General features: G+C 40.6%; 1 protein-coding gene across 14 annotated transcripts in view; it reads right to left on the reverse strand.

Annotated features, from left to right (window-relative positions):
* Positions 1–22290, reverse strand: part of arvcfb (ARVCF delta catenin family member b) — a 538706-nt gene that overhangs the window by 71035 nt on the left and 445381 nt on the right. For 13 of the 14 annotated variants that reach the window (XR_012099693.1, XM_073051890.1, XM_073051882.1 and 10 more), the window contains 2 exons: positions 22206–22223; positions 18902–18973 (listed from right to left, as the gene is read on the reverse strand). Coding sequence is in view for 13 of the 14 variants with exons in the window: in XM_073051890.1 (XP_072907991.1) it covers positions 18902–18973; positions 22206–22223 (90 nt within the window). In the remaining variant the exon portion in view is untranslated. The remainder of the gene's footprint in view (positions 1–18901; positions 18974–22205; positions 22224–22290) is intronic. The other variant, XM_073051889.1, reaches the window with a different exon arrangement.

Raw genomic sequence — 22290 nt, forward strand, 5'->3', positions numbered from 1 at the left:
AATTTCTTTCTCAGAAACCAAGCTGCTGACACTGACATTTCTAACCAAATGTTGATTTGGCCCAAACAAAGAAACTTTCCAACTAAAAATATGAGAATGTGCATTCCCATGGGCATCAAAGATTATCCTGGAATATCTGTATTCAAATTCATAACAGATTTCTCTGAAATCTTTCTTGAGGCAGCAGCCAACAAGATACTGTGTTAAAGAATTTGCTATACAAGCATAAGTAAAGAAGTGAATAAGTACCAATTTTTTAAGTTCTATCACCCACAACTAAATTCTGAAGGTGCCTCTTTAATAGCCACAGCTACTAAGCTTCATCTAAACACAGCTGCAACTTCATCTAAAAGTTCTCTTTGCAATATCTTACTTTAAAAACACAGGAACATCACAACTATCATGCAACCATGTATATCTTCTAAACCTATGCCCTGTCCACACTGCCTTTCTTTATCTGTCAAATAAATGGTACAAGTAAAGCAACATTAAAGTTACAGGGTGAATTATAAAAGATTATTAAATAGATGCCAAAAAGTTCTGGAGCCAAATAATCCAGAACTATTCATGCACATAATTCAAGGATTCAAGATTGTTTATTGCTATTTTCTGTACACAAGTGGAAAGGAGAATGAATAAGCAGTGTTACAAACAGACTGTTTGTCTCCCCTCTTGCTGTGGAAGGAGTGATGTAACTCTCTCCCTTGTTAGTGAGAAAGAGCCTGTGGGATATCGATCTGTTGGGATGAACAGTAGGTTTTGACAGGCTATGGATCATAGGCTCTCCTGTTGCTTGCGCATGGGAGGGACAGGGGCTTTAGGGTACTAATGTTTTTCTGTCATTCAGTTTTGTTTTGTTTTCCTGTCTGTGAAGAGTAAGAATTTCAGCTTGTATACTGTATACATTCTCTGATATTAAATGGAATTATTGCTGCTGCTGATCTGAGAGAAAGAGAGAAATTGCCTTTCAACTCACAAGACCATCAACTTTTTTTGTTTTGATGTTTCTGCAGCAGGCAGTTTCTTTTTTACAAGGTCGAGTTGCTAGTTCAACATTCAACCCAGCATGGATGGAAAGTGTGCATTGGAGCTGGCTGGATTTGAACTCCGCCCCAAAGTCCAGCATTGATGCCTCTACGCTACCAGCCAGCCGCTGATCTGATGCAGCATAAAAAACACAATAAGTAAGGTGCTCTTTCCCTCCACTAGCCTGCACAGGATTGAAGCAAGCTGCAGAAAGTTGTAAAAACTTAGGTCAGCTTCATCACGGGCACTAGCCTCTGTAGCATCCAGGACATCTTCAAGGAGTGGCGTGTCAGGAAGGCTGCATCCATCATTAAGGACCTCCACCACCCAAGACACACCCTCTTCTCATTGTTACCATCAGGAAGGAGGTACAGAAGCCTGAAGGCACACACTCAATGATTCAGGAACAGCTTCTTCCCCTCTGCCATCTGATTTCTGAACAGACACCGAACCTATGAACACTACCTCACCACTTTTGCACTACTTATTTAATTTAGCTATTTAATATATACATGCTTACTCTAATTCAGTTTTCTTTTCCTCATTATCATGTATTGCACTGTACAGCTGCCACGAAGTTAACAAATTTCACGACATATGACGGTGATATTAAACCTAATTCTGGTAAGCTGTGGACTTGTGGATCTTCATAACTTTAACAACCTTGTTCTTCCAAAAATTCAGAGCAAATTAACTTTTTTCAGCTCAAGTGAATCAAGCTCCTAGATGTAATGTTGGGATTAAATCATTATGATTGAAGCAGCTCCTGGTTTATTTTCTTTCAGAACGTCACAAAGCAAGAAGAGACCAAGAATTTGGCTACACAATTACAAAACTCCTTAAAATTGAATTTATCCAGTTCACAAATGAACCTGCTAGCCTCAAAACAACACAGCAATAATTTAATACAATTCTAAGATTAACATTTTGTTAAATTACCTCAGTGCTTCAAAGTTTCTAAGTCTTGCAATTTTTTCATGAACTAAACTTCATTCCACATTCAGCAAGTAAGCCAGATGTGCACTCATTTAGAGACGTTTCACTGCTGTGTAAGTTTAAAAAATCTAGTCCAGCACAGTACTGAGGCTATGCTACAGAGTGACTGACACAAGTGCTCAAATGGGCTTAAAATCATGGTCCACCTTCTCTCTTAGCTGGATAGAATTCAGTTCATATTTCATAATGCAGTTATGGACGTTTCCCACACCAATATTGACAGCATTATATAAGGATTAAACTTACACAAGTAATACACTTTAGTGATTATTTCTTTGTTCTGAGGTTTTGAGAGGTGCTACAGAAATCAAAGTCCTTATTTGGAGGTATTAAAGCACACCAGTGGTTAAGGCTTCATACTGATCTTCTGAAATCAAGTTAAAGATAAAGATTAGCTTTATTTGTCACGTGTAGAGTACAGTATAAAAGTCTCAGGCACATATATATAGCTAGGGTGCCAGAGACTTTTGCACAGTACTGTATTTGTCAATGTGGAATGGAAGCAATTTTGTAAATCTGGTGTGAGCTACGGATATGAGGAATGGCAAGGGTAGAGCACCACAGGAGGGGTGTGGGTCAGATGGCAGTCAGGAATGCTGGAGTGGGGGGGGGGGGAGGTGGCATGGGTGCAGACCTACCCTGAGACACCAGGCAAGGTCATTTGATTCCAAACAATTGGTTTGTTGATTATTACAGAATGTCTTTCTGGTGTGTCCTGCTCCTTCCTCTTCGCCCTTCCCCTTTTCCTCAACCATGCCCTCTCAACCTCTCCCTGCCCCTTTGTACTCTCAGTCCACAAATGACCCATATCAGAAATCAGGCTGAACATCACTCCTGTATCATAAAATTTGATGTCTTTTTGTGGCAGCAGTATAATGCAACGCATACAGTTACTACGGTACTGTGCAAAGGTCTGAAGCTCCCTAACTATATATTTGTGGCTACAACTATATCAAAACATACAGTGAAATGTACATTCCCTCTATATGAGACACATTCCGAGGATTGCGCTAGTGGGCAACCACGCTTCCACTGCCAGCTTAGGATGCCCACAACTCACAAATCTTACTGTATGTCTTCGGAAGGCAAGAAGAAACTGGAGCAGCCAGAGGGATTCCGGAGAGCAGATAAACTGGTCACAGGCAGCAATGGGAAATGACTCTGATCGGTGATCGAGGGCACTGTAAAGTGATTCGCTAACTATCGCTATATTGTGCCACACAGTACTATGTACCATGCTGACTACTAGAACAGACCATAGGCATGCAGCATCTTCCACAATGCATGAAATTCAGTCAAAATCTGATCATATACTCACATCTTTGAAAGAGACTTAAATTTTCTAACAAAGAAATTGATACAACCAATTACTATTTAAAATCTACTTATTTTTCAGCAATGCATTTATATATTTAACCAATTTACTTGACTGGATTGAAAGGCATATCGTGTGATGAGCTTTAGATGGCTCTGGGCCTCTACTCATTGGAATTCACAAGAATGATGGGGGACCTCACTGAACCCTATTGAATGTTGAAAGGTCTTGATAAAGTGAATATGGAGAGGATGTTTCCTATGGTGGGAGAGTCCAAGACCAGAGGACACAGCCTCAGACTAGAGGGGTATCCTTTTAGAATGGAGATAAGGAGAAATGTGGTGAATCTGTGGAACTTCTTGCTACAGGCGGCTGCGGAAGCCAAGTCAGTGGGTATACTTAAGGCAGAGGTTGATAGATTCTTGATTGGCCATGGTATGAAGGGATATGGGGTGAAGACAGGGAATGGATTAGCCATAATGAAATGGTGGAGCAGTCCCTATTGGCCAGATAGTCTAATTCTGCTCCTATATCTTATGGTCTTACAGACTGATGCTTGATAATGATCAGTCTATAACTTTTGATTTGGCCTTTAATACTGTAGCCAATTTTTCCCTGCTGCTTAACAAATTCAAAACCCACTTTCAGGAAACCTGCACATTTATTTTTCCATTAACTCCTGTCGGTGGGAAACATTGAACAAGCCAGCACAGTCTAACACATCATCTCTGTTCGTTCTGACAAAATCATACAAATATTACACAAAGATAGACTGTCCAGCCCATTGCTGGAAAAGCTCAGTGGATTATGTAGCAACTATGGGCTGTCTATTTCCCTACACAGATGCTGTATGAGCCCGTGAATTTCTCCAGCAGTATTCTTTTGTCCAGATCACAGCATCTTCAGTGTCTGGTGTCTCTTCAGCCACTAATTCCATACTAGCCATCAAGCACACAATTTACACAATTTTAAGTATTAACATCTAACAGATAAGGACTTTGGCAACCAAAGACAAGCAAAGCACATTGTTGTCACATGGCCCCTCATCCCATTAACAAATTACCCTGGGGACTGAAAGAACATCACATTTCTTTTGTCCATCTTGTTCCATGGATTTCTAAATACTATATAGAGATTAAATGAAGTTCAAAGAAAAGGAAAATTGTGCAACCCTTTTGTGAGACTATTTGAATTGGTAAGTTTCACTATGCTGTAATAAATTTTTCACAAAGCTTTTAGGGTTATGTTTAACAGCAGGAATAATGAGCTGACATGAATACTCGAGCTTCCAGCTTGCAAAATACTTGCTGAGGGGAACAATTCTAGTGGCACATTTCAGAAGCTATTTTATATGTTTCAACAGAAGAATGCCAGAGGAAAGCAGCATCTATCATCAAGGTTTCTCACCATTCAGGGCATGCTCCCTGCTGCCAGCGGGCAGGTGGTACAGGAGACCTTGGTCCCATTCCACCAGGTTCAAGAACAGTTTTTACCTCTCAACCATCAGGTTTTTGAACTAAATGGGATAACATTACTCACCTCAATGCTGAACTGATCACTGAACACATGCCATGGACTTACTTTCAAGGGCTCTAGAACTCATGCCCTCAATATTAATTATTCATCTATTTATTAATTATTTTGTATTTACACAGTTTGTCTACTTCTGCACATTAGTTGCTGGTAAGTCTTTATTTGTTTGTAGTTTTTCACTGATTCTCTTGTATTTCTTAATTCCACTGTGAATGACAATAAATTTACTGTGAATACTTTGATTTGGATGACAGACCAATATTTTGTTGCAGTTTCTTAAGGCTGTTATAGCCAGGGGTAGTAATGGGGACAAGCTATTAAATGCTCCCAATGGTGTGTGCCTCAAATACCCTCCAACAATCAAGTCCAGCTCCTGGCCTTCTACAAAGCCTGGTGGAACCATTTCTACTGACAGGAGAAGGGGCAAAAGTGGGTTACTGGTGCCTTAAAACCAGTCGCTTTGAGCAGATGGAGCTTGTCAGCTGTGACTGGCAGCTCATCTGGAGAAGAAAAACTCTGATCTATGTTGTGGTTGTAACCATTCACAGGGAAGGCTTTAGGAGTACATTTTGAGGAAAACTCCAGAACTGGAATCCCTAAGGCAGTCCTACATTTATTTCAACACTAACTGGCAACTCAGATGCATGGAGAGGGGGAACCTGCTACATGGGCAAAAGCTTGCTCTCCATATCACAGTGTCCTAGCATGCATATCTAGACAACATCCGTGGTCAACCTTGACTAACAGAGGCCCTTGCCATATTTTGCTGCCCACTGTGATCATGCAGGAACAACTTCAGAGAAAGAAAATGATTCAAATTCCATTGCAGTGCATTTCAGTTAATTGGGCCATCGATTAATCATGGAAGCTGCTTATTTGCAACAATTCTTAAAGAACAAAAACTGATCAGAAAAATAGCCGGGATTTTCTTCATTCATTTGGGAGACGAGGCTGTGTAATTGGGGCAGGCAACTGTTGCCCAAAAATTTCTAACTACTGTCAGTCATGTGCAGTTGTATGCCATTAAACACTTCACCACATTCAGAGTGATCCATTTTTAAATAGCATCAGTTGCATGTGTTTGTGTTCAAAAAGCAGCGATTTTTGTCACTGGTAGTTAGCAAGAAATAAGCGGTAAGATAATTCAGAACCGTTTTGCTCACTGCAGTTTCAAGCACTCAGGCTTGGAGAAGTCAGAATTAGCTGGGAGTGAAAATGAAACGAGTGCACTTCTTCAACAAGTTGGGGACTACAAAGAATTTGAAGGTATCAACAATCATCTTGAATGGTACAATGAAAATGGAAGATTTGGAGGATGTAATCGTCAAAAGCATTGTTTGAGGGCAGAGTATTACCTACTGTGTCTGCACTGATCTTGTTCATTTACATTATAGTTGGATCAGTCCTTGGAGCTATGATGTGGTGGCCATTACAGACACTTGGATGGCTCAGGGACAGGATTGGTTACTTCAAGTGCCGGGTTTTAGATGCTTCAGAAAAGACGGGGAGGGAGGCAAAAGAGGTGGGGGCGTAGCACTGTTGATCAGAGTTAGTGTCATGGCTGTAGAAAAGGTGGACGCCATGGAGGGATTGTCTACGGAGTCTCTGTGGGTGGAGGTTAGGAACAGGAAGGGGTCAATAACTTTACTGAGTGTTTTTAATAAGCCACCCAACAGTAACAGGGATATCGAGGAGCAGATGGGGAAAACAGATCCAGGAAAGGTGTAATAATAACAGAGTTGTCATGCTGGGAGATTTTAATTTCCCAAATATCGACTGGCATCTCTCTAGAGCAAGGGGGTTTAGATGGGATGGAGTTTGTTAGGTGTGTTTAGGAAGGTTTCTTGACACAATAAGCCTACAAGAGGAGAAGCTGTACTTAATTTGGTATTGGGAAATGAAGCTGGTCAGGTGTCAAGTCTCTCAGTGGGAGAGCATTTTGGAGATAGTGATCATAATTCTATCTCCTTTACAATAGCATTGGAGAGAGATAGGAACAGACAAGTTAGAAAAGCGTTTAATTGGAGTAAGAGGAATTATGAAGCTACTGGCAGGACATTGGAAGCTTAAATGGGGAACATATGTTCTCAGGGAAATGTACAGAAGAAATGTGGCAAATATTCAGGGGATATTTGTGTGGAGTTCTGCATAGGTACGTTCCAATGAGACAGGGAAGTTATGATAGGGTACAGGAACTGTGGTGTACAAAGGATGTAATAAATCTAGTCAAGGGAGGAGATTGCTGAGCCTCTGGCAATGTTCTTTGAATCATCAGTGTGAACAGGAGAGGTTCCAGAGGATTGGAGGGTTGCAGATGTTGTTTCTTTATTCAAGAAAGGGAGTAGAGATAGCCCAAGAAATTATAGATCAGTGAGTCTTACTTTAGTGGTCGGTAAGTTGATGGAGAAGATCCTGAGAGGCGGGATCTCAGGGATCTGTTCTGGGACCCCTTCTCTTTATGATTTTTATAAATGACCAGGATGCGGAAGTAAGGGATGGGTTAGTAAGTTTGCTGATGACATAAAGGTTGGAGATGTTGTGGACAGTGTGGAGGGCTGTCAGAGGTTACAGCAGGACATTGATAGGATGCAAAACTGGGCTGAGAAGTGGCAGATGGAGTTCAACCCAGATAAGTGTGATGTGGTTCATTTTGGTAGGTCAAATATGATGGCATAATATAGTATTAATGGTAAGACTCTTGGCAGTGTGGAGGATCAAAGGGATCTTTGGGTTCGAGTCCACAGGACACTCAAAGCAGCTGCGCAGGTTGACTCTGTGGTTGAGAAGGCTAACGGTGTATTGGCCTTCATTAATCGTGGAATTGAATTTAGGAGCCGAGAGGTAATGTTGCAGCTATATAGGACCCTGGTCAGACCCCACTTGGAGTACTATGCTCAGTTCTGGTCACCTCACTACAGGAAGGATGTGGAAGCCATAGAAAGGTTGCAGAGGAGATTTACAAGGATGTTCGGCACAACACTGTGCTGTATTGTTCTATGTTCTATTGAAATGAATGATCTTTATTGTCATTACAATGAAACTCTGGCTTCCTCTCAGGCAATCAAACAAAGCGGTAGATAAAAACAAGACAGTAATAGAAAAACAGTATTAAATAGATAGTAGCAGAAAATAAGTTGCAGCAGCAGCACCAGAATATCACAATAATGCACAAAGTGCAGTTAGTGCAAGTATTTGAGTCCTATGTTCTATGTTGCCTGGACTGGGGAGCATGCCTTATGAAACTAGGTGGAGTGAACTCGGCCTCTTCTCCTTAGAGTGATGGAAGATGAGAGGTGACCTGATAGAGGTGTATAAAATGATGAGAGGCATTGATCGTGTGGATAGTCAGAGGCTTTTTCCCAGGGCTGAAATGGTTGCCACAAGAGGACGCAGGTTTAAGGTGCTGGGGAGTAGATACAGAGGAGATTTCAGGGGGGAGTTTTTTTACTCAGAGAGTGGTGAGTGCGTGGAATGGGCTGCCAGCAACGGTGGTGGAGGCAGATACGATAGGGTCTTTTAAGAGATTTTTGGATAGGTAAATGGAACTTGGGAAAATAGAGGGCTATGGGTAAGCCTTGTAATTTCTAAGGTAGAGACATGTTCAGGACAACTTTGTGGGCCGAAGGGCCTGTATTATGCTGTAGGTTTTCGAAGCTTCTAAATTTTACAGTCAATCAAAAGAGGGCAGCAGCGTATACTGGATGAATTCCTCCGCTGATGACTATTAGGAACTAATACAGTTTTATAGTACTGCAGTAGAACTGGTAGCATTTTAATTTGCTCTGCAGTTCATTTAAATACATCATTTGTTATCAGTTAAATGATAGTTTATCTTTTTTTAATATAGCTTTTCAACTATTTTCATAAAACTTCTGCTAATTGGGGCAGCCTCTTAATTGGGCCAAAATGTACTGGTCCTAAATTAAACGGAATCCATTGTATTACCAACAAAACTATAAACAAAGGCAAGTCATACTGAATTTAATAGCTGGAAGGGGAAATTCAAAAGAAATGCACATACTATGCAGAATCACAATTCCTCAGACTAATTCGGTTGGACGTATTTGTATTGTAGTCAGAGACAGAACATAGTTCAGACATAGTTGTCAAAAATCATTCATCCATTAAACACATTGTTCACAAGTATTCAAGAGGAAAAAATGACTGATAATCACAGTTCCATCTCTCAGGCGAACAACAGGCAAATGTATTGCAGAATACATGAACTTGTCAGCATATCACAGGGGACTTCAGAAATGAAAACTCACTGCATGATGTTCAATGAAACAAAGCGGTGCATTCATTTGTTCAGTTAAGTGGAAAACAACGAATTTGTCCTTACAAATTTACTTCATTCCAAGCAGATCTTAATCTACAAGTCCAATTCCAGTTTTGCACTCTGCTCGCCAGTCTTTGTTCTTTCAAACATTTGAACTGTTCGAAGTAAATTTTATTATTAAAGAACATATATGTCACCATATACAATGCTGAGTTTCATTTTCCTGTGGGCATACTCAGCAAATCCACAGAACAACAACTATAACAGGATCAATGAAAGTCAGAGTGTGACAACAAACTGTGCAAATGCAAATATAAATAAATAGAAATAAATAATAAGAACATAAGATAATGAGATAGAGTTCTTAAAGTGAGATCACTGGTTCTGGGAAATCTCAAAGAATGGGTAAGTGAGTGTTGAGCATGATGGTTGAGGGGTAGTAACTGTTTTTGAACCTGGTTGTGTTATTCCTGAGGTTCTTGTTCCTTCTACCTGAGGGCAGCAGTGAGAAAAGAGCATGGTCTGGGTGGTGGGTATCTCTGATGATGGAAGCTGCTTTCCTATGACAGCGTTTCATGTAGATGTGCTCAATGATTGGGAGGGTTTTACCCATGATATACTGGGATGAATCTACTACCTTCTTTTAGAATTTTCCATTCAACGACATTGGTGTTTCCATTTTAGGCCATGATCAGCTAGTCAGTACATATATCTATAGAAGTTTGTCAAAGTCTTTGATGTCACGTTGAATCACTGCAGACTTCTAAGGAAGTGCAGGTGCTGTCGTGCTTTCTTCACAATTGTACTTGTGCGTTGGGTCCAAGACAGGTCCTCTGATCTAAGATGCAGGAATTTAAAGTTGCTGATCCTCTGATGAAGACTGGCCCATGGGCCTTTGGCTTCCCTCTCCTGAAGTCTACACTTAGTTCCTTGGCCCATGGATAAGAAATATTTAGAGAGACGTAGCCCATCTGCAGGCACATGGGACTCGCTTGGAGTAGGCAACTTAGTTGGCATGAACATATTGCGCCAAAGTGCCTGTTTCTGTGCTGTATAACTCAAACTCTAATAGTATACTGAAGTAAAAGATAAAGTTATTAAAAACTGGGGAATTAGTTATTCAACAGAGAACTGTATATGATAAAGAGAAAGAACACACCTCAAACACAACACAACACTTCGGGTCAGCAATATTGGAAATTCAATTTCCAGTTTCTCTGTACACTCGAAGTGAACCAATGGTGTTTTTGAGGGCTACTGTTAAAGTGAGTACGTCTGTCAATTATCCCCTGGAGTTACTTTATCAGTGTTGTGAAAGCAAGGAGATGTGTTAATAGGACTGGCCACCCAGAGTGGTCACAATTTGAGACTGGGGAAAATGGACTTCTCGCTCCTAATTGTGAGCCATCAGTCTTAGTGTAGAATTAGCAGAATCCTGATTTCTGCAGTGCTGATTGAAGACTGGTTCCTTAAGGTTGCTATAGCCAGGGGTGGTAGTGGGGATAAGCTCCCATTGCCTATTAAAAACTCCCAATTGACTGCCTCTCATATAGCCACTGACAACCAAGTCCCGCTACTGGCCTTCACGTGTCACTTAACTACTAAGCCCAGTGGAACAGTTTCTACTGACATGAGAAGGGTTACTGGCACCTTACAACATCACTTCAAGTAGATGGGGCTTGTACACAAGTGGTTGGAAGCTCATTGAGGAGAAGGAAAACTCTGAGCTCATACTCTCAGATGCCACGGAAACCAGCATAAGCACTGGCCTGATGAGCCTATAAGGCTCAGGACAGACTTTAACTAACTAACCAGGAAAAAGTTAGTCATGGTCAGCTCAGACTCATATTAGAGATAAAACTAAATTTTCAGTGAGAACAACTAACCCAGGGGTTCCAAACCTTTGTTATGTCATGGACACCTACCATTAACTGAGGGCTGTGTGGACCCCAGGTTGGGAACCCCTGAATTAACCGATAAAAAAAGACAGACTCAAGTAACCTGACACCTGCAACTGAAAACCAGAAGTTTCTAGAAAATGAAGAATCAACTGTACCATAATAACTGAAAAATACTTTGAACAACTACATGTAAATATTGAAATACAAGCAAGTGCAGAAAAATTAAATTCCAAGAAAAATAACAATTCTATATCCAAATCCAGCAGAGAGTACTGGTGGATAACTGTTTGTCAGATTGGAGGCCAGTGACTAGTGGTGTGCCTCAGGGATCTGTATTGGGTCCAATGTTGTTTGTCATATACATTAATGATCTGGATGATAGGGTGGTAAATTGGATTAGTAAGTATGCAGATGATACTAAAGTAGGAGGCGTTGTGGATAATGAAGTAGATTTTCAAAGCTTGCAGAGAGATTTTGGCCAGTTAGGGGAGTGGGTTGAACGATGGCAGATGGAGTTTAATGCTGATAAGTGTGAGGTGCTACATTTTGGTAGGAATAATCCAAATAGGACATACATGGTAAATGGTAGGGCGTTGAAGAATGCAGCAGAACAGAGTGGTCTAGGAATAATGGTACATAGTTCCCTGAAGGTGGAATCTCACGTGGATAGGGTGGTGAAGAAAGCTTTTGGTATGTTGGCCTTTATAAATCAGAGCATTGAGTATAGGAGTTGGGATGTAATGTTAAAATTGTACAAGGCATTGGTAAGGCTGAATTTGGAGTATTGTGTACAGTTCTGGTCACCGAATTATAGGAAAGATATCAACAAAATAGAGAGAGTACAGAGAAGATTTACTAGAATGTTACCTGGGTTTCAGCACCTAAGTTACAGGGAAAGGTTGAACAAGTTAGGTCTTTATTCTTTGGAGCATAGAAGGTTGAGGGGGTACTTGATAGAGGTATTTAAAATAATGAGGGGGATAGAGCGAGTTGACGTGGATAGACTTTTTCCATTGAGAGTAGGGGAGATTCAAACAAGAGGACATGATTTGGGAGTTAGGGGGCAAAAGTTTAAGGGGAACACGAGGGGTAATTTCTTTACTCAGAGAGTGGTAGCTGTGTGGAATGAGCTTCCAGTAGAAGTGGTAGAGGCAGGTTCTGTATTGTCATTTAAAGTAAAATTGGATAGGTATATGGACAGGAAAGGAGTGGAGGGTTATGGGCTGAGTGCGGGCCAGTGGGACTAGAAGAGTGTAAGCGTCGGCACGGATTAGAAGGGCCGAGATGGCCTATTTCCGTGTTGTAATTGTTATATGGTTATAGGACAGAACCTCTTTGTTAATAGTCATCAAGACAATGCAAGGAAATGGTTCACATTTTGAGACAGCCACAGAACTGCGCCCTGCAGTAGTGAAGCATGTGGTGCAAAAGAGATGGACAACTGTGGGCTAATTGTAATTTGAGATCTAGTTCAATGAGGAAAGAGGCCAAATGAGATGGATCACAATCTTGTTGAAATTGAAAAATGTTCAACAAGCTAAAAAATCAAAAAAAAAAGTCAGATGCTTGGAATCTGCAATAAAAACAATAAAAGTTGGAAAGACTCAGTAGGTTAGGCAGCATCTATGGGAAGAAAAGCAGTTAACTTTTCAGGTCAATGACCTGTGTCAGAACCGTTAATGCTTACACCATGTAAAAATACTTTGGCTTCCTGACAATTTACCCAATCTATCCTTGAGATAGGGTTCATTTTGTACAAGATTTGGAATTATTTCAATGACCAGCTTTTATATTCAGCAGCCACTCCAGAGAGAGTCCTTTGCACTTCAATGACACATTCTGATTTGGAGCCAAAATTCCAGGGCTTTCCTGAAAACTACAGATAAGGTGCTAAAAATACACTGTCCAGGCTGTACATACTATCGCTTCATTACTTCCTTCCCTCAACTTGAAGTATGGCATATCCTTTACTCCCTCAAGCCTTGGACGCCTTTCCTGTCAACATAGTTATTTGGTCGTTATGTGCCCTGTTGTATGATATGGGCAATCATGGTCTTTCAATGACCATGATTGTTCTTGGCAAATTCTTCTACAGAAGTGATTTGCCATTGCCTCTTCTGAACAGTGTCTTTAAAAGACCCGGCCATTGTCAATATTCAGGGTTGTCTGCCTGGTGTCAATGGTTGCATAAAAAGATCTTGTGATATGCACCAGCTGCTCATATGACCATCTACCACCTGCTCCCATGGTTCACATGACGCTAATCCGGGGTGGTGGGGGGGGGGGGGGGGGGAGAAAGCAGGTGCTACAGACTCACGCATCCCAATTAAAGTTCAAAGTACATTCATTATCGAAGTATGCATACAATTGTTCAATGGATCCATTTAATATCAGAGAATGTATACAATGTACAACTTGAAATTCTTACATTCTTACTCCACGAATCAGAAGGAAAGAATGCATGACAGGAAAAACATTAGAACCCCAAGGCACCCCTCCCACACACAAGCAGAAACAAAAACATCAACCCTCCCCTCCTTATTCCAGCAGAAAGCATCAGCATCACCATGCAAGCGATAACAAAATCCTCAAAGAGAGTCCATCAAAAACCACTGTCCACCCTACAGTTTGACATGCCATAGGCTCTTTCTCTCTCTCTCTCTCTCTCTCTCTCTCTCTCTCCCTCTCTCATTGACAAGGGAGAGAGGTGAAGCACTCCTTCCACAGCAAAAAGACCAACAGCTTGCTCTTTTGATGTTAACAGCCTGCACAGCCACTTTTATTTCGAGTTCCCCAACTTGAGAATCAACAGCAAAATTATACAACCTTGAGATGTGTCTTCTAACAGCAGCAACAAAGAACCTTTTCAATCTGGTCCGGGCCCTAAATTGTTGTCCAAACATTGGGTTCTGTCACTTCACTATGTCTGGGACCTGGACCTGCCCATACCCAACCTTTCCAATTGGGCCCAATGCCTAAATCTTCAGCAAAAAAAAAATCACCTTATATTTAAAAAGCAATAATTACTCCACGAACAGAATCACGATTATCGCCTTTACTGGAAGAGCAAATAGTTATCAAATGACTATGGCAACAAATGTGATGCTCCCATTCAATATTTTGCATTCCCTTCAGCTGTTCCCAATAGTTTACGACCAAATTTTAAATGTTACTGTTTCTGCCTCAGCTGACACCAGATGACCTTTCTATGTTTAAATAATGCACTGAGATTTAGTTTGAAGTGCTAATGGCAATTAGAGCTGATGCTGGCCTGTACTAACCAGTATTCAACAATTATGATTAATTTTCCACAATTTCATATGCCTCTATTTCAAATGCCATTAATAGGAGACACCAGGAACTGTAGATGCTGGAATATGGAGCTACAATCAATCTGCTGGAAGAACTTGGCGGGTAAATCAGCACTTCCGAGGGGATAAAGAGTTGTCAACATTTTGGGTTGAAACCTTTCATCTACGGATGCTTCATGACCCACTGAGACTGTTTCTTACTCCAGATTCCAGCTGCATTTTAACAGTTGAAAAGTAGCACAAGTACAATCCTCCATCAATCGGAATCAGCCATAGGTATTGTGTCCTAGCTTTCTACGTACACAGAAGACAGGTAAACTGTACAATATGGAGAGCCCATGTAACAGGCTTCCCCTCTCCACGCAGCTGATAATCGAAAGGAATAGCAGAGACCGATACAGTTCGGCACCGGTGGCGTTGCAGGAATTGCCAGTCTGCATTAACCTCAACATAGGGACTCCAACTCTAGATTTTCCCCTCGGACTTTACTCCTGCAGCCTTCCCTGTGTGTGAGGTTTGAGATCAGAGTTTCCTTCTCTTAGGTGTGCTGCCAAACACTTCTTATTCCTTTGTGATTTTTTTTCGTTTTCCTTGTGAATTTGGAATTACAGCCAAGGAAATGGGACACAACATTTCAGCTATGGAGCTAACATTTCTATTTCAAAGCCACCCAGGCGTCCAGCCAAGTAATAACTCTGGCATATACCTTGACATACAATAAATAACCAGATACGTAACAGGCAGAGAAATTGTAGAGAAAACTCTCCATATGCTGAAGTGAGACAAGAACCAAATACAGCAGAAAGAATGATAGCTGTGGTGGCTGAAGTCTGTCTCCTTTCTAGGACTTTGATGCCAAAATTTGCCAGGCTATGAATGACATCTGCCTCATCAATGACTTTCTCTACATCTTCAAATGGGAAGCATGAACTTCTCTAATGATTACACTGCATTTTATTCCACTCAACTCAGTTCCAATTGCATCGTTGGTTGATAACTTATATAACCAAATTGACAATTCATTCTCATTACCAACATGATGTGGTTACAAGTGCATGTTTGTGCTGTCTACAAGATGTGCTGCAGATGATTGCTTCATCTATTTTTAATGGCCTCCAAGAGGATCATAACCTCTTCATGGCTTGAAGGCTCACCTGCCTCAAAGACCCAGAGAGCTATGCTGGCTGGAGTTAGGGCTTTATGCTTTGGATCTTGCTAGGGTCAGCCATGCCAAACAAGTCAAAGGGTAGAGGCCAGTCTAAGAGTGGTCCACTGGTCTCCCAGGTTCAGGGGCTCAGCTCAGACCTAGTAACCCTGACTGGTAAACAAAATTGTTACGGAAACAGCAATGAAGAATCCTTCCACATCTGAGTGCAACAATATTCCTGGGTCTCCACCAGGGTCAGTAGAGTAAACCAAAAGGAAGCTACCGACATGATGAAAGAAGCCCCGAACATCACCAGAGATGGAGGACCTTCATTGCTTCCCTAAACGCTAATGGCATAACAAGCAGTAGGAATCTCTAATGGCGCACCCTAAATCCCCAATCTACCACTCAGGAGAAAAGCAGGCAGAAATTGTACCATCTAGTTCAAATTCAGTCACACACCATGTTGAGTTGCAATACTCAATCTAAATACATGAACTCTCTGCTTACAGCATGAATGCACCTTCATTTTTAAGAACTTTGGCAGTTCAAGGAGTAACATGCTTGTCACTTCTTCATACAGAATTGGGTTTGTACAATAAATAACATTTTTACCAGTAAAATATCCACATTCCTTGTTTGAGCTAAAAAAAAAGCATCCACGAAAAGCAAGGATGTAATATTGAAGTTTTATAAAGCACTGGTAAAGCCTCACTTGGATTGTGAGCAGTTTTAGGCCCCTTATCTAAGTAAGGATATGCCGACATTGGAGAGGGTTCAAAGGTGGCTTATGAAAATGATTCCAGGTTGAAAGGCTTGGCATATGAAGACCGTCTGATGGCTTTGGACTTATACTAACTGGAATTCAGAAGACTGAAAGGTGACTTAATTGAAAACTATCGAATATTGAAAGGCCTCGATAGAGTGGATGTGGAGAGTCTAAGACCAGAGTACACTGTCTCAGAATTTAGGAACATCTACTTAGAACAGAGATGAGGAGGGATTTCTTTAGCCAGATAATAGTGAATCATGTGGCCACAGGCAGCTGTGGATGTTAAGCCATTGGGTGCATTTAAGGCAGATGTTGGTAAGATTCTTGATTTGTCAGGACATGAAAGGATACAGCAAAAAGGCAGGAGATTGGAGCTGAGAGGGAAAGTGGCCCAATTCTGCTTTTATATCTTATGCTCTATTACTGTTTTATTTCCAGCTAATATTCACTCCAAGCAGTCTTTTGTTCTTAAGCAGTGGAGTAAACAGAATACAATAATTGAAGGAGGCCCATTCTCTATGCTTACGTAGCAAATACAAGATCCACTTTATGATTCCTATAAACCAGTGCTCATCTTTTGTAAAAACAACATCCAGATGATATGGAAAGCACCTGACCTTTTTGAAACTACCCGCTGCAAGAGCAGATAACCTTGCCGAAATCCTCACTGTATGGAAGATTGCAACATCGGGACAGTGAGCCGCTGATCTGTTCTTGTTGCAGGAACGTGACCTCTCTATTCCTCGATGGAGAGAGAGAACCTGTCTGAGATACCAAACTGCTGGGTTATGTACTGTAGTTTTTTTGATGGACAGTAGGTCAAGTTCTCTTTGGGACTCCTGCTATTGCTTGCATGGTTGGGGGCAGTGCTTCTGCTGGTGCAAGCAGGGAGGAGGGGAAGGGGGAGGGTCAATGCTCCTGATGATGCTTGTGTGGGGGAGGGGAGGGGTGGGATTCTGATTTTACTATCATTCATTCTTCGGGGGGGTTTCTTGTTTCATGGATGTCTGTGAAGTGTAAAAATTTCAGGTTGTATACATTCTCTGATATTCCGATATTAAATTGAACTAGTTGATTTGAACCATTAAGCAGATGAAATCAGCAGAGGTCGATTTAGGATACTCCTTTCTGACTTAAAAAAATGTAAATGATTTCAGCAATGCAGTTCAAAGGAATACTTGAAGGATACTACTTGGTCGTACTTGTCAGGTAGGAATAGCATAGTGGTTAGCACAATGCTTTATAGTAGAGGCGACTCAGGTTCAATTCCCGCCGCCCGTAAGGAGTCTGTACATTCTCCCTGTGACTGCGTGGGTTTCCTCTGGGTACTCCGGTTTCTACCACAGTCCAAAGGTGTATTGGTTGGTAGGTTAACTGGTCATTGTAAATTGTCTTATAATTAAGGTTAGGGAGATTACTGGGCGGTGTACCTCAATAAATAAACAGCAGAGAGATTACAACAACTACAATCTCTGAAATCCAATATTTGGTTTATGTGCTTGCTCAAAGCATTGTATTATATTCCTTGCTGTTTGGATACATTTCTTTAAAAATGCAACCAAGTATTTAAGTATGTACAAAACAGTATGAAGCAAAATTGTTTTTGGCTCATCCCCATTACATAACCTTACAGTTATATACTCATTAGAAAACAACCTTCAACATTAAAGAACAAGCAGAACAGAGCTGAATTCACAAACACAGAATTGGTTTATCATGAGTCTGTGTTAAATTTAACTGATGTTAGTCAAAGGTCAAATAGCATACATAGTACACAACAACGCCCATGGAACAGAAAAGGGTACAGAAAGTGGTGGATACAGCCTAGTTCATCACAGGCAAAGCTCTCCTCACCAAAATGGTTAAATTAAATAAATTGTGCAAAAATAGAAATCAAAAGTAGTGAGGTACTGTTCATGGATTCCATGTCCATTCAGAAATTGGATGACAGAGAGGAAGAATCTGTTTCTGAATCTTTGAGTGTGTGCCTTCAGGCTCCTGCACCTCTTCCCTGATAGTAGCAATGAAAAGAGGGCATGTCCTGGGTGGTGGGGGTCCTTAAACATGGATGCCACCTTTTTGAGGCACTGCTCCTCGAAGATGTCTTGGATATTATGGAGGCTGATGCCCATGATGGAGCTGACAAAGTTTACAACTCTCTTTGGCTTTTTTCGATATTGTACAATAGTTACCCCTGCCCCCCCCCCCACCCCACCCCACCATACCAGCCAGTTGGAATGTTCTCTTCTGTACATCTGTAGAAATTTGTTATTTCTGCAGTGAAATTTCACATTTTTCCTAACATAATTTGGTATGAACTTTTAATATTGTTCATAAATCGCAACAGTAAATGATGAATAAGGGTCATGAAATAGCCTGGCATTCATTCAGCAAGTTCCATTCACATTAAGGTGCGACTGAAGAACCTTATTTTAAAATAATGCATAATGTACAAATGTGTGAGAGGTTGAATCTTGCAAAATCTAACTTAAATCCTTTAGAGCAGCGGATCCGAACCTTTTCATTAAATGTCATGGACCCCTACCATTAAGTATCCCAGGTTGGGAACCCCTGCATTAGAGCAAGGAGAGCACCCGGATATTTTAGTGTATGCAAGATACCTTTCACTGGTTCAATCCGTTTTGGCAAGTCCAAAGTATCGAAATTTTTGTCAGTGTCCACATTCCTTTTGCCTAAGCATGGAGGAGAAACACAAAGGCAGGATGTCACTGAATTGCAAACATTTTTTTCAAAAGCATTCAGATGACGACGTTTGATGTAATGCATTTCCTTACTTTAACAATCAATGCCAAAAATCTCAGCAAATACACATAGACACAATACAGTGGTAATTAACTCGGCCATTTGCTTGCCTGTTTACAACAGGCAGTGTATGCTATTTAGTCCTTCAAATTTTCTCCAAAGTAGACCAAAGCTGAAATGCATCTCAATATCCTTTCATGATTTCACAATTATTAATGTTTTGAAATTTTCAATATGCCTGGCCAAAGAGCATTTATTTTTTTGGGAAAGGAAGTTTACAATACCTTGTGTTAAGGAACTGTTTACTGAATTCACCTTCGTAGCCTAGATTTCATTTTCCCCAAAGGAATGAGTAATTACTTTAATCCTGTTCAACACTTCAATCACATGACCTCATAAATTTTATATTTGAGTTATACAAGTCACACAATACAAGCATTCCTTGTTAAAAGCAATGATTTTGCATTAGATCCAATTCAAGGAAGACATATCCATTGAGGTGAACTATTAAGTTGTCTAATTGGAGCTTTATAGACAGTACTGTGCAAAAGATACCTACAGCTCGGGTGCCTAAGAATTTTGCACGGCATTTTTTGTCAACATGTAACAGGGAGTGAGTCTGCAAATCTGGCAGGAGCTAAGGATGTTGGGAATGGCAAAGGAGGAGCGCCATGGGAGGGGTGTAGGACACATGGCAGAGGAGTGCCAGGGGTGGGGGGGGGGTGGGGCAGGTGCAGACACACCCAGCCCTAAGATACCAGGCAAGGTCATGTGATTACAAATAATTGGTTTATTGGTCCTCACAGAATGTCTCTCTGGTGCTTCTGACTCCCTCCCCTCTCCCTTCCCCCTTTTCCAACCATGATCCCCACTCCCTGCCCCCTTCCCACTCTCAGTCCACAATAGAGACTCATATCAGAATCAGGTTTATCATCACTCACTTATGCCATGAAATTTGTTTCTTTATATATAAACACAAGAAAAAATTTTAACTTGACATTTTATTGAAAACTCTTGAACTATATAGTACTGTACAAAAGTCCTGGGTATATATACAGTTGCAAAAAATGTTTGTGAATCCTTTGCAATTACCTGATTTTCTGCATTAATTTCTCATAAAATGTGGTCTGATCTTCATCTAAGCCACAATAATAGACAAATACATTCTGCCTAAACTAACAATTGTACTTTTCATGTCTTTACTGAACACATTGTTTAATCATTCACAGTCCAGAATGAAAAAAGTATGAACTCTTGTATCTAATAATTGGTAGAACCCCCTTTAGCAGCAATAACCTCCAAAAACATTTCCTGTAGCCACTGATCAGAGTTGCACAACAGCAAGGACTTTTAGACCATTCCTCCATACAAAACTGTTTCAGTCCATCAATATTTCGGGGATATCTTGCATGAAAAGCTCTCTGCAGGTCATTCCACAGCATCTCAATTAGGTTAAGGTCTGGGATCTGACTTGGCTATTCTGAAACACAAATTTTCTTCTTTTTAAACAACACTGTTGTTGATTTACTCTTGTGTTTTGAATCATTGTTTTGTTTCATCATCCAACTTCTATTAAGCTTCAGGTGACTGACTGCTACCCTGACATTCTCTTGTAAAATGCCTTGACACAATTTTGAATTTATTGCTTCCTCAATGATTGCAAGCTGTCCAGGACCTGAGGCAGCAAAGCAGCCCCAAACCATGATGCTCCTTCCATCATGCTTCACAGTTGGGATGAGTTTTTGCTGTTGGTCTGCAGTGTCTTTCTGCTAAAAAAAACAATTTCACTTTTGTCTTATCTGTTCACAGAACATTGTCCCAGAAGTATTGTAGAACATCCAGGTGGTCTTTTGCAAACTTGAGACATGCAGCAATGTTTTTTGGAGAGCAGTGGTTTCCTCCATGGTGTCCTTCCATGAACTCTATTCTTATGGTGGACACATGAAAAGAGACTTTAGCAAGTTCTAGAGATTTCTGCAGATCTTTTGCTGCTCCCCTTGGGTTCTTTTTCACCTCCTTCAGCATTGCACATTGTGCTCTTGGTGTGATCTTTAAAGAATGCACACTTCTGGAGACTGAATTTATTGTAGACAAATTCCCTTACTGTGGACTGATGAACACTCAGGTCTTTAGAAATGCTTCTGTAGCCTTTTCCAGCTTCATGCATCTCTACAGTTCTTCTTCTAAGGTCCTCCGAAAGTTGTTTTGATGAAGTCAGTGTGCACATAAACAGATCTTTCTTGAGAAGTACAGGCTCCGTCAGTAATCTGACTCTGGGTCCTTTTTACAGGGCAAGGCATCTCTACAATCCATTGATTGCAACAACTGACTCCAAATAGCTTTTGTAGAAAGCATTAACCCACAGGTTCACATACTTCTTTGAACCAAGACTGTGATTGTTTAAAAGGTGTACTCAATATTGACAAGAAGTAGTATAATTGTTTGTGTGTTATTAGCTTAGGCAGATTATGTTTGCCTATTATTTTGACTTGGATGAAGATCAGACCACATTTTATGAGTAATTAATGCAGAAAACCAGGTAACTTACAAAGGGTTCACAAAGTTTTTTTGCAACTGTATATATACCAATGACTTTTGTACAGTACCATATGGTTCAAGAGTTTTCAATAAAGTGTCAAGTTAAAATTACTACAGAACTGTGCAAAAAAGTGTTAGGCATCCTAGCTATGGGGAGGAAGGAAACTACGGTAGGTGGTTTGACATGTTTTGTAGGATGGCAATGTACTGTATATGTGCATGTCACATCATAGCCAGGCTGTACAAGTGCCTTGTTTGTAAACCCATTTCATGGGAAAGGCAGGTCTGATAATGTGGCATTTATATAATTATTATAATATATGTGCCTAAGGTTTTGCACATTACTGTATATTTGAGTGTTACAAGTCACAAGATATAAGTGCTCCCAATTAAAAGCAATGATTTTGCATTAAATCCAATTCAAGGCCAACATATGTATTGAAGTGAAGTATCAGTTGTCCAACTTTACATAACTGTACAACTTCCACACTGTTATAGTAAAGTACAATACTGGAATTATTCTCAATTAATTCACAATAGCTCACACACCACATCAACCTGAACAAATTAACTGTTTTAGGAACAAAAATCAGCCAAACAACAACAGAAAGAAAGGCGTCTTACCTTGATTAAACCACTCCTCTAAATGGTATAACAGCAAACAAGAAAAGTGCAGAGAAGAAAGGAACAGTCAAATGACACATGAAAA

The sequence above is a fragment of the Hemitrygon akajei genome, chromosome 7 (genome assembly GCF_048418815.1).
Source record: "Hemitrygon akajei chromosome 7, sHemAka1.3, whole genome shotgun sequence".
Classification (NCBI taxonomy): Eukaryota; Metazoa; Chordata; class Chondrichthyes; order Myliobatiformes; family Dasyatidae; genus Hemitrygon; species Hemitrygon akajei.